The sequence below is a fragment of the Nelumbo nucifera genome, chromosome 1 (genome assembly GCF_055504915.1).
Source record: "Nelumbo nucifera cultivar China Antique chromosome 1, China Antique-T2T, whole genome shotgun sequence".
NCBI classification, from domain to species: domain Eukaryota; kingdom Viridiplantae; phylum Streptophyta; class Magnoliopsida; order Proteales; family Nelumbonaceae; genus Nelumbo; species Nelumbo nucifera.
Genome location: NC_142649.1, coordinates 73,526,276 through 73,539,067, shown reverse-complemented (window position 1 = coordinate 73,539,067; position 12,792 = coordinate 73,526,276). Strand labels below are relative to the sequence as shown.

The following is a 12,792-nucleotide window of genomic DNA, read 5'->3' as shown; positions in this document are numbered from 1 at the left end:
CATTAGGCAAATCTCGTACTTCTCCAAAAAAAAATTGTAAGCACTATCACTTTTTCATGTGGATTTAAAGCTACCTCATCGTTATTTTGACAAAAACGAGAAAGCATGGATTCATCATCCACCGTTAAAGGTGATAGTACCTATAATTTAAAAGGATCGAATGGTTTTTTCTCGGGGGTATAACATGTATTTGGAAACCAATCAAAAAATCTGAGGGGGATTGAGTTATAAATAAGTGTAAATTTTTTATTATCTGATTTGTACTTCACCTCTAATGTTTGGATTCATTCATAAATTGCCACATCAGCCAAAATTTTACAAGTCTGTTTTGCAAAATGTAGACAGAAATTGTTGGGGAACAGCTGGCTAACGGGAGAATTGGATTCTTGAGATATTTGGGCTCTGTTTGGTTGCAATGCAAGTAAATTTGCACTGATGCACAACAATGGCAGTGTAAATGATTTGAATGTAAACTCTAACTTATTTTTGTTTCAAATTTTAGCTTATTTTGTTTGATTGCAATACAAATGAAGTAAATTAAGACATAAAACATAATAAAATAATATTCAAAATAAAATTAAATCAGAATTTGCATTTTTTACATTTGCACGCTCATACATTTATACTGGTGCAAATAAAATTGCACTGCAACCAAACACAGCCTTAAGATCTGATCTTTTAGGCTGATGGTTCTAATCTGCCACGTAATCACCTCTTTGGCCACGTTGGACCAGGGTGACTCGCCAACCTGTTTCAGACTAAACCATTCTATGTTTCATTTCTTTTTTTCTTTTTTTGTTTGAAAATTCCACGCTCCATTTTGTTGTTGCGCCTATCTACTAGCTAGAGTTAAGCGCTGTGTAGAGTTGGCCAAAGGTAAGAACTACGAAGTATGGTTGGAAGCAGAATAAACCCTTCCATCTGAGGGTTAATCGGGGGTTGCAAGAAAATGCTGTGAACTCAAATTAATCAATAAGCATGAAGGAAATAAAGAAAACCCCGAATCCAAACATTCCCAGAATGTCGTCTGATCCATCAACTGTATACACTTTTCGTCCATTGACAATGCTTATTCCATTTCCGCTCTTGTTGAAGTGCACTAGCTTCGAAGGAGAAACCTGGAAAGCCCGATCTTGTATCCTACTGTCCGGACGTCCTCTTGAACCTGCTGTCGATATTCTCTAAAGCTAAACTTTCTGTAAACTGAAGGCTCTCTGCAACTTTTTATCACGGAATCGTAGGATGGACAGAAGAAATACGCTACAGAGAATCGTTCCACTTGTCTGTTCGCCATGACTCGGTGCTGGACACTCTTATAAAGACCATTACTCCACGCCTGCATCGCAAGAACATCTGGGTTCAACAGCTGGGATTGGATGATATTCAGTATTACAGTAATGAAAGCGAATTGGAGTACCTCAAATAAGTCACCAATATTAATAATTAGAGCTTCCGGATTGGGTTTTACAGTGATCCATCTCCCATCTTTCAGTAGCTGCAGTCCTCCAATTTGATCTTGATACAAAATTGTGAGGAAGTCACTGTCCGTATGTGGAATCAACCCAAAGATCTCAGCAGAGATCGGGCATGGAGGATATCTGTTCAAGCGAAGATAACAAGTGCTACGCAAGCAATTTTCCACAAAGAAATTGGATTCAACACCCAAATTCTCTGCTAGAGTTGCTGCTATACTTTGCGCCAATGCTGAAACTGTTGCCTCGTATTCTTTAATGGTTGAACTGGAAGACAAAAGGTAGAAAAATGAACCAGAACCACACATCGGAAACAGTATAAATTTTATGTAATACGCATTTCGCCTGTTCATTGATCAACTGTATAGTTCCACCTCAGTCCGGATGAACTGGAGACAAAATTGTGAACACCGGGCTCGGCTATGTGTTCACTGACTGCCCCATCTGTACTAAATACTGGTGTGTTCAATCTTGATAAATAGCCCAGCCCTCTATCATCAAATCAGTGTTTAGAAAAAACAAAAAGTAGAATATAGTTGAGATACAACAGAAATACATGGTATTATTACTATTAATCATTTAATCTATTAAATATGGGCTTGGGCCGCACTTTTGGATACATTGGTTGAGCTTGGGCCTTTGTTGAGAAAATCTTACTAAAATTCACCCCACAAATTTTTATTTCATAGTAAATTTATTTTAAATATAAATTAAAGAAAGAATGACTGATAACTTCAGGGTCAGAATTTATAAGTTCAAAGTACATTTGAGATAGGTACCAACTTAGAATTGATGTCAATTCACGGATACATATGATGCATAGAATATGATTTTTGGACCTTCTAAATATTTATAACTTTGCATTAAGCCTGTCCGTGTTTTTCCCGTAAGTTAAAACTTTTAACACCCCCAATTATGATATTATATACCCTTGTGTTATATAACATAAGGGTGAATTAATAAGCCCAGGCCGGGTTCGCATCCGCTCCCCACACCCCTAAGAACATCCTACGGATTCACAGCGTGCCGCGTGTCCTTCCACACGCGAATTAGACTCTCTCGTGCGGAGCTAACCCACTTCGCCCAAAAGGTCATCCCCTCTCAGACTCTCACTCCTCTTTCTCTCTCTCTCGAATTTCATCCTCACTTTAACCTTCGACCTTCCGTTCTCAGTACTGAAACCCGCCGGAGCTTGCCCCCTTCGAGTTCCGCCAGTCGACGCCGACGATCGTTCCAGTCGACGCCGCCGGAGGATATCTGCGTTGACTGGCGGAACTCGAAGGGGGACGTTCTGAGAACGAAAGGTCGAAGGTTCAAGTGAGGTTGAAATTCAAGAGAGAAAGAGAGAGGAGTGAAAGTCTGAGAGGGGATGACCTTTTGGGCGAAGTGGGTTAGCTCTGCACGAGAGAGTCTAAGGCGCGCTGTGAATCCGTGGGATGTTTTTGGGGGGCAAACCTGTGGGAGGCGGATGCGAACCCGCCCAGGCCTGGCTTGCTAGCCCGGACAGGCAACGGAACTATCAGGACAGATGGGCTAGTTTCATTGTAATAAACGCTGGGAAAATCTCATTTTAACAATAATATATGACAGGCATTTAATCACCGTTATTAATTCTTTGATGGTCTAGGTTTTTTTTCTCTCCAGAGAGAGAGGGAGAGCGACGAACAGAGATATGGGAAGGTTTGCCGACTTTTGGGGACGTATTACCCCCGTTCGGTGTAGTATATTTATATTTCTTTTCAAAATTGAGATATGGGAAAAGAGGAAAATATCGAAATGAGTGAAAATATCTTTCAAACTCCTAAGATGAGACAAAGCCACTTAAAGAGAGGAACCCTCTAACCCATACAAATAAGACACATGGTGCTCAATCTGAAAATTAAGTGGAAATAAAGTTGTACGCAGCAATTAGACTTGTTTATGGGCTGGGTAACCGGATAGACTAGCTTGGCCCAGCCCGATCTAAATTGGGCATGGACAGAAAATTTTAAATAAATAAAATCACTTTTTATTGAATAAAAAAAGAAAAAATCTTTTTCAATTTTTTGGCCAGATTCAAGTTTGGGCTTGGGCCTGAATATATTTTATTAATACAAAGGTGAAACTCAGCCCGACCTAACCCATGAATAGGTTTAATAGCAACTGCTTAAGTACTCTAACACAAGGACTAGGGGATACCAGAGTAGGGATGCAAACAGATAGTATCGGATTCGAATAAGGGTATTATCTAAATCCAATCTGACTATTCATTCAGATCCAATCCTATTTGAAAATTCGATTGGATCTAATAGGCATCAATTTGAATTCAAATCTTATCGGTAAATCGGATCTTTGGATCTGATCCAATCCAACTTATTTTTTATAAAAATTAATAAATTATTAAAATAAAAATAAAATACACCAATTTAAATATAGAAAAATAAAAAATATAATTATTTTTTAATTATTTTCATTATATATATATGCATTTTTATAAAAAATTAGATAATATAATAAATTTATAAAAATACAATATAATATATTTATAAATATATATAATACATGCATATTATTTATATATATCGGATCATCTTATCCCACGATTCGAACAGGAGTGATCCGAATGCGACCAAAAGGATCGGATCAATTTACACCCGTGGACTGGAGCATGGAGGAGGGGGCGGTGCTGGTCAAGCACATGCATAGACTGGGTCAGGCACATGGCATTCACGTGGAGCTGTCACTTTTCAGTTTACGGAATGTTGACCAGGAGACCTAATCAGCCCCCAGAAGATTTTTTCCCATAATATTCCACAGCACATCCCGCCGTCTATTAGAAACATTTTCTGTTGATAATCTCATAAATAACGATGTCATCCTCGAAAGATGCTCTTAATACACGACGGAAATATGTTGTGGGGGACAATATCGTGAGGGGCTGATTTGAACTGAGGTTCAATAGGGTGATGCAGTGTGATACCTGGTATATCCATTATCAAATCACTTTCTGAACTTTTAAGGACGGAAAGGGTCCATATGTTTTGGGTCTTATATCGTTTTTGTCAGGGTGAGGGTTCAATAATTCAAGTATTGGAATTACCAATATCTATGATTTTTGGGCTCCACACATTCTGCATTTACCCATCTGGAAAACAATCGAGTTAGCTAATCAACTAGCTAGCTATTTGACCCAATTAATTTAGAGTTTAGAGTGGAAAATGATGGAGCCGCTACTCTCGGGTGATGAATCTGAAATCTTTTCTAGCTTTAAACGTAAATTCGAAGCTTTGATGCTTGATATATAGCAATAAGAAAGACCAGAACATTAATCTATATTATATAAAAGGAAATTCGCATCGGTTTTGATGAAGGTTATAAAGGACTGTTTGATTCATGGGAATAGGGGTTTGGAATCCGAATCCTATTCTTATTTGTGGTGGAATGGTATTCTCCCATTCGAGGAAATGGTCTTTCCCCTTGAAAATGAGATTCTATTTCAGCTAATTTTAATTCCAATTCTGATTTTCATTTCAACCAAATAAGCTATGGGAATAAATTATTCTCATTCTCATTTTAAGGGATTTCAATTCCAATTCCATCTGCAAATTAAACGGACCCTTATATCTTTATCCTTCTTTATTTGCATGCGGGTTACTATATTAATAATGTATAAAGGGGAATACTTAGATTTGATTTCCATGCAAATCATAAAAGTTAAATCCAAATATCATATATCATATACTAGTGGTTTCGCAGGGGCTGGAATGAAATTGTAGCATTGCTATTCGCTACATTAAAAAAGATAATGGTTTCTTATTAAGAAACTCGCAATTACAAGTACTCAAGTCTTAAAACTCATATAAAGGCTTAAAAGAGATCATCATGTGCTCGTTTTTTAAATATTGCATCTTATATAAAAGAACACGATCATACAATGATAGTTTTGAGTTCTACTTCATAGTTGTCCTTTGTTTCACATCGAGAACTCCCAGTTGACCTAAACAGTAGGACCGTTCGGCCCGGGAAACGTTCAGGTAATCAATTCTGTTTTACCCCAAACCTAGTCCCTAGCCCAAAATTGTTGAATCGGTCAATGACCCGTTGACCTGAGCGATCGAACCGTCGACTCGTTCAACGGTTTTTGGCCATTTTTTATTTTTAAGTTTTTGTTGTTAGAACAGGCTATCCGTTCGAACTGGATGATCGAACTATCGACCTGGAAACCGGTGGCTAGAACGGTTCCGTTTCTGAGCCGTTTTTTCTAAATGTCAATAATTAGACGAAATAACTTTGTAGTCATAGTCATGGAAAGGGTGGACATTGCAAGGGATTCTAAAACCTTGAAACATAAATCCAATGTGACCTTAAACACAGGAAAAATTGGTGGTAAATCCACCAAATTGGAAAAACCAAGGAAAAAAATAAAAAAATCGAGTCCAAAGTTCCACTATAAGGCGGAGTGGCGGAGTTAAACATAAGTGCAAGCAAAGAAAGAGACAAAGCATATTGTTTTGTAAGAAAATTAAAAGAAAAATTGCACAAGAAAACCCAAAGAAAAAACAAAAGGGAAGAAATAAAATGGTGGTAAACCCTATGCCGTTTTGGAGGATTTTGAAGAAGAATACCAAAGACAAAAAAACTAAAGTAGAAAATGAAAAAAAAAAGGAATATACCGTGCACGCTCGAATAAAGCCCACAGTATAAGAAACCTTTGAATAGTAAAAATCCAAAAGCCTAAAAACCATGGCTTCCGAACCGCCGTTGACCGGGCATTTTGGCTTGGAAACCATCTAGAAAACCGGTTTCATTTTGCCCTAACCCCGGTCCCTAGCCAAAAACTGTTGAATCGGTTAACGACCCATTGACCCAAGCGGTTGACCCGTTGACCCATTCAATGGTTTTTGACCATTTTTTTTAATTGGGAACCGTCTAGGCAACCGGTTCCGTTTTATCCCAATCCCGGTCCCTGGCCAAAAATCATTGAATCGGTCAACAACCCATTGACTTAAGTGGTTGAACCGTCGACCCAAAAACCGGTGGGCAAAATGGTTCCATAATTTTTTGTTGTCAAAACGGTTCGTCCGTTCAAACCGGATAGTCAAACCGTCAACCCGAAAACTAGTAGCCAAAACGGTTCTGTTTTCGGGTTGTATGAGTCACACGCTCGAATGGCATAACACGTATGGTACTGCTTAATGGACCTCACACACTCATTTTTTGCCTGTAATATTTGTTATCAAAATGGGCCGTCCATTCGACCCAAACGATCGAACCGTCAACCTAAAAACCGATAGCCAAAATGATTTTATATTTACTTGTAATTTTTGTAATCTTCCTTTTTACCAAATGGCAATATTTCTCTTATATATATATATATAAAAGATGATATACAACTAATTACATAACACATACTCTTCCACCATTGGGATATAATGTAGACATGAACTAGAGTATTTAATTGTTATGCACCATAATGCGGAAAGGTCAGTACTTTCATTTATTTTTCTTTTTATTAGCATATTCATCATATGCATTTCTGTATATTAAGCAGTATAATTAAATCTACACCTTTTTTTAGATTGTGTTTGGTTTGATGAAAATAAGAGTGATGATGGAAAGTTCACTTATTTTCTGTCGAAGCAAACAGGCATAATTAATAAACTTCTAACCAACCAAACCATGTTCAAACCAAGTCCTACAATCCTTGCTAGTTAGCATAGTCCAGTTCAATTACGAGCATGTGAATCCGAACAAGTCTCTGGCCAATTGGTGGCTCAATTGGTAAATACGCTGGTTGTAGTCGAGATTTGAGATCAAATCTTACTTGTCATAGACCCATTTCATCTCTTATATGATGATGAAGATGGTAGATCTGAACTTTTGGGTAAAAATTTTTCCATTGACGATATTAATGGTGTGATTGAAAATTAAATATAAAGAAAGAGTGTCATCTTTTTTATTTTTGAAGCCTAAGAAAGAGTATCATCACCGTCCATGACTTATCCCAATTCCCAACGATATATGGGTCAGTTACATAAATAAATCAATTTTATTTAAAACCACATCCACTATTAAATTAATAATACTTAAATCATTTCTTACTGCTTCTATCCATACTTTTTTTTTTTATCTCTAAGCATAAGTTTAGAGTTGTAAGTAAATGTAGGATTAGATCTCACCCTCCTTGAGGGGATCATAACCATAAGGTTTTACAATAAAGGAGTGATATGTTCATACTTGAGCAATACCTCGCCTGAATAATCTACCCTTTGAAGCCATGACTCATTACCACTAGACGGTCTAGACTTACAGTAGCTCATGCTAACCAAACCGCTAACACTAGTGTATTTAAACATTTTTAATTTCTAATAGCCAATATCTATATTACAAATCCAGATTTGATCCCAACATGCCATTGAAGTCATACATGCATCTAATGGCGATGGGATCTGATCACAACAAAAACTGCCCCAAAACGGTTCTAACATGATCTGTGTCCACACATCTCACCATGAGACTGGGACTCATCATGTATGTGATATGCAGATACAGATTATCTAGTTGGAATGTGTTGGGAAAATTTTTGGTTTTGAGAAAATCTGGTTCCTATCTAATGCAATGGCTTGTTGGAGAAAACATGGTATTGGAAGAGTTTTGACCGATGATCAAAACCCATCTATGAATTTTGATAAATAACACCTGATTGGCTACCATGTATATGAAACTAGTTTTGATCGGTCAAAAAAATCTCAGATATCATAGTTGAACCCTTTACCCATACATAGAAGGTGCAGTATATATTGAAAAGGAAACCATTGATTTGGCTTCATTTGATGCTCAAAAATGAATTGTCTTCATTACAGTATTTCACGTAAAATGATGTGGAAGACAATTTTTTTTCAACAGATTTAGTTGTAATTAAAAAAATGGCTTGACTTCTAATTTTCTTCAAAGCATTCTTTAGGTAGAACTTGGTCCTTTCGATAACATCCTATAGACCTACATATTTCTTAACCATTCGGGTTTGGTTTTCCATGTTAAGCGAAACAACAGAAAAAAAATGAGGAAAATTTTTCATTTTTTATCGAATATCATTACGTAAGAAAATGATTTATTATCCTACTTAATACCATTTTTTTCAAGGAAATGGTATTCACACCCACCTCATAGACAGTGTTGGAAGCGTTTTATTGATAGCAGATCCCTGCCCTTTACGTGTAAAAGAATGCAGTCTATAATAAATATACACGTACCTGAGACTGTTGAATTCACCCGAATCCGGAATATCGGTCAGAGGAATATGGAAGGCTTCTGACCACGAGAATTGCCGAAGACAGGTTGCTGAAGGTGCCCCCCAACGATAACTGTCCACAGAAAAGTTGAAGAGCTTTCCGCCAGCCTTCTTGGCAAACGGCTGTTCGAACAGTTTCAGCTGCTCACGGTGCAGCTTTTCCAAAATCTCACGAGGTATCCCGTGATTCACAGCCTGAAAGAAACCCCACTTCTCTGCAGCTTCAGCGATTTCTCTTTCGCACTTTTCTCTGCCTGGTTTGGCGTCATTCAGACGGCTCAGGTCGATCAAAGGGAGCTCGAGTTCTTCAAAAATATCGTTGATTCTTGTTTTGCCAATGGACTTCTCGAAGAGGCTCTTGTAGTGCTCTTCAAATGGTGGATCTACGTCCATCTTGAGTGGCTGTAGACAAAGAAGCAGGAGGGAGAGAGGGGGGTGAAAGAAGGGGCATTAGAGAGAGAAGCTTGAGACTAAAAGAGTAGTAAAAAAGAAAGCATCATAAATACAGGTTACGTTAATAGTATGTAAGGGCAAATTTTGGGGTTTAATATCAATAAAATTAATATATTTAAAAAAATTTCAAAAATAGGTTAATTTTTTAAAAATAATATCAATAAAAGGCAAAAACACTATTCATCTTCTTCTTCTTGCCTTGTTCACTAGAGCCACCGTCCGCTGCCGTCCGCCGCCACCCGCCACCGTCGTCTGCTGCCGCTCGCCGCCGCCTCTGCCTCCGCCCACCTCCGCCTCTACCTCCGGCAATGTTGCTGGAAGTGGCCGGAGGCAGAGGTGGCGGCAGGGTGGAGGTGGAGGTGGGCAGAGGCGGCAGCGGGTAGCAGTGGACGATGGTGGCGAATGACGGCGGATGACAGCTCTAGTGAATAAATGGCAAGAATAAGAAGATGAACAGTGTTTTTGCCCTTTATTGATATTATTTTTAAAAAGTTAACCTATTTTTGAAAATTTTTAAATATATTATTTTTATTGATATTAAACCCCAAAAGTTACCCTTATATGCTAGAAACCCTTTTCTTTTTTAATCATATCTTCGATCATGAAAATGTTGTAGCTTTTATGCCATTGTTGCTTTACGCCTTATTTTTTTTAATTCTTGCTCATTCTAGATAAGAATGGGAAGAATGAATAATATTAGAATGTCTGATTATAAAATTCTTGTCAAGAATGGGAAGAATGATCATGAACTGCAAAAAAATTTCAAAAATATATTAACTTTTTAAAAATAATATCAATAAAGGGCAAATGGACATTGACCACCTACCATAAATGTTTATTGGTGGATTGACTTTTTAAAAATAGGTTAACTTTTTAACCTATCACCATAAATGTTTACTGGTGGATTAAAATGAAAACTTATGCTAATGGACATTGACCACCTACCATCCATCAATAAACATCTATGCCGACAATTTTAGAGAATTAGCAGACAGTTTATGATCTTAATACTTTTTTTTAAGAATGAAGATAAAAAACATAAGACACTTGTCAGTTTGAAAAGGATTCATTTTTTAAGATAAATGTTTGATTTAAATAGCAGTATTTCCATATAAGAATTTTATTTTAGATAAGAATAAAAAAATTAAAAATAAGAGTTAAACTAAACATGGCCTACATGCATTTCTGGTTTCATGGCAGTTTCCTGACAGTTTCCGGAAACTGAATTAATGGATGGATGTGTATAATTTAAGTAGAAGAAAAAAATGTTGAAGTAAATAGTGTGTGAAATTGGGGCACTTCTTTTCTTTTTTAGATCAATACCAGAGAAACTTATAACAAATCAACCGGTGTCATAAAAAGTTGGTACACAATAATCCGGTGGGTTTTCGATTGGACAAAGTTGTACCGGTAACCATGTCTTTCCCGCATTACAGATTTTCCTGTTTTTATCACCATTGCAAATGTAAATATTTCTATTAGACATAAAAGCTTGTTATGAATAATGATTTCGTTTTTGCAAAACAAAAACAACTCTAAAACGAAACCAACCATTCGTTACCGAACACATTATCAGTTCGGACCTGGTCCCAGGGCCCCAACACACGGTCCCAATTCCCAATAGCCATTAATGGCTGTATTAGGAATCCGGATAGCCATTTAATAAATGATCCTTGCATAAGCCCAGATGGCCTTTACGTGTTTACAAGGGGTAAATAGACAGAAGACTGTCTAATCTTCTTTCAAAGAAAAAGGCGATATAACAAGGAACACCGAAATTAAAGCTGATGGGATAAATCTCACTGAAGACGCGGACCCATCTATTTAAATGCATAGAATCTTATCATTAATCTACAGCCCCGACCAGATAAGATCAAATCAGCCCTCGGTAAGATTGTCTCTCACAACGTTTCACGGTACATTCTCGCCGTCGCCGTGTATTAGAAACATTTTCCGATGATAAAATAAAAAATAATGATGTTATCATCGAAAGATATTTTGAATACACGGGGGATGTACTGTGGGCAGTGGGATATTGTAGGGTGATGTTTGATATGTCATTGCACTAAAAACAGTGATATATATATTAGTAAAATTAGTGCTCCAGAAAATAGTAATATGTTTGATGCTCCAGAAAATAGTGATATATCATGATTTGGTACTCTAAATCATGTCTGGAAAATTGAGGAGTGATATGAGAAAATATCAAATTGGACATTTTCTAAATTTGGAGCTCATCTCTACCAATAAAGATATGATATAGTAGTGATATGGACTTCAGAAGTATTTCTGTTGCTCCAATAACCGTTCTAACTAACAGCAGCGTTTCCAAACAAAAAAAAGACATCGTTGCTTTAGAAAGCGGTGCTTCCAATCCACATATATACAGCACCGTTTTCTGCATCGATGCCAAACATATAGATAGTAGATGTAAAACACACCATGTCGAGAGTATATCTCGGGGCATGGTTATGGATCGTATACTGCTGAAACAACGTCATCATTGGCTAGCTGAATGGGTAAGAAGGATTGCCACGTGGTAAGTTGAGCAAAGCGCAGCACTTGTATCAGCGTCTGGTCATCTGATTACGCAAGGAGAGCTAAGAAAGCTTCCGGACTACTCGGTCTTACGATGTGAGTTTTTGTTATATAACTGCACTTAATAATAAATATCCAAGAAGAACAGAACTTACATCAACAAACAATGTGAAGCATTCTTTTAGCATTCCTCTTAATTATTAAACAGTATCTCGTTCTCCCGACAAAAGTAGATAATATAGAGGAGCCAGAAAAGCAGAATATAACAATGAATAATAAGATGAGAAAAATGGTAATAAATTGAGGATCTGTGGATCTTTTCAAAGTTGAGAGCATGCATCAGTTTGAAACAGGCGGCACACCACCAATATGAGCTAATATAAGCAGAAATAAATATGTAAACTTACAGGAGAGAAGGGAGCAGCACTTGAAACTTGAAAGGATGAGTCGCTCCATCCTGAAGCTGGCACAACAAAGCACCTATTTATAGAGAAGAGAAAAGGTAGGAGTGCCTCCATGGATGATCATCACGATGCACGACAAGGAACCAAAAGATAAGAATGTGTGGTGGAAAAGAAGAACACGCGTTCATCAGGGAAATCACTTGGGGTTTTCTCAGTTAAAGAGTCGTTGTAGATGACATGAGAGCGAGATGAGACTGATCAAGAGTTCAGATCTATAGAGTAGAGGGAGAGAGGGCAAAAAGAAAAGGAAAGTATTCTAAAAAGGACCTGAATGAATTAATGCAGACTATTAATTTGAAGAGATATTGGAGGAAACTTGAAAATACTAATGGGGATTGGGGACTATTACCTTGTAGACATCCTGTTTGGCTGGGTAAATCAAGTAAAAGCATTTGTGCTACCATTTGCATATATATAGAATTATGAGTATAGAAGTGTTGGAGGAAACTTTGAAAAATTATTTCCCCCAGGGCCCAATAGAGTTTCCACGTAAGGTGTCTTATATACATGGTGTGTTTAATGGAGCCCAGAGGCATCTATGCACTTAAAACAATAATAAATGCTAAGACACCCCCAATCACTCAAAATCCAATGA

At 37.3% G+C, this 12,792-nt stretch overlaps 1 protein-coding gene across 1 annotated transcript; it reads right to left on the bottom strand.

Moving 5' to 3' along the window:
• Window positions 1-629: 629 nt before the first annotated feature.
• On the bottom strand, window positions 630-12,584 carry LOC104604990 (gibberellin 2-beta-dioxygenase 8-like). Its single transcript, XM_019199013.2, has 4 exons — window positions 12,141-12,584; window positions 8,705-9,144; window positions 1,418-1,739; window positions 630-1,336 (listed from the first exon to the last, which is right to left on the bottom strand). The coding sequence occupies exons 1-4, from the start codon at window positions 12,249-12,251 to the stop codon at window positions 1,100-1,102; spliced, it is 1,110 nt and encodes a 369-aa protein (XP_019054558.1). The 5' UTR covers window positions 12,252-12,584; the 3' UTR covers window positions 630-1,099.
• Window positions 12,585-12,792: the final 208 nt, after the last annotated feature.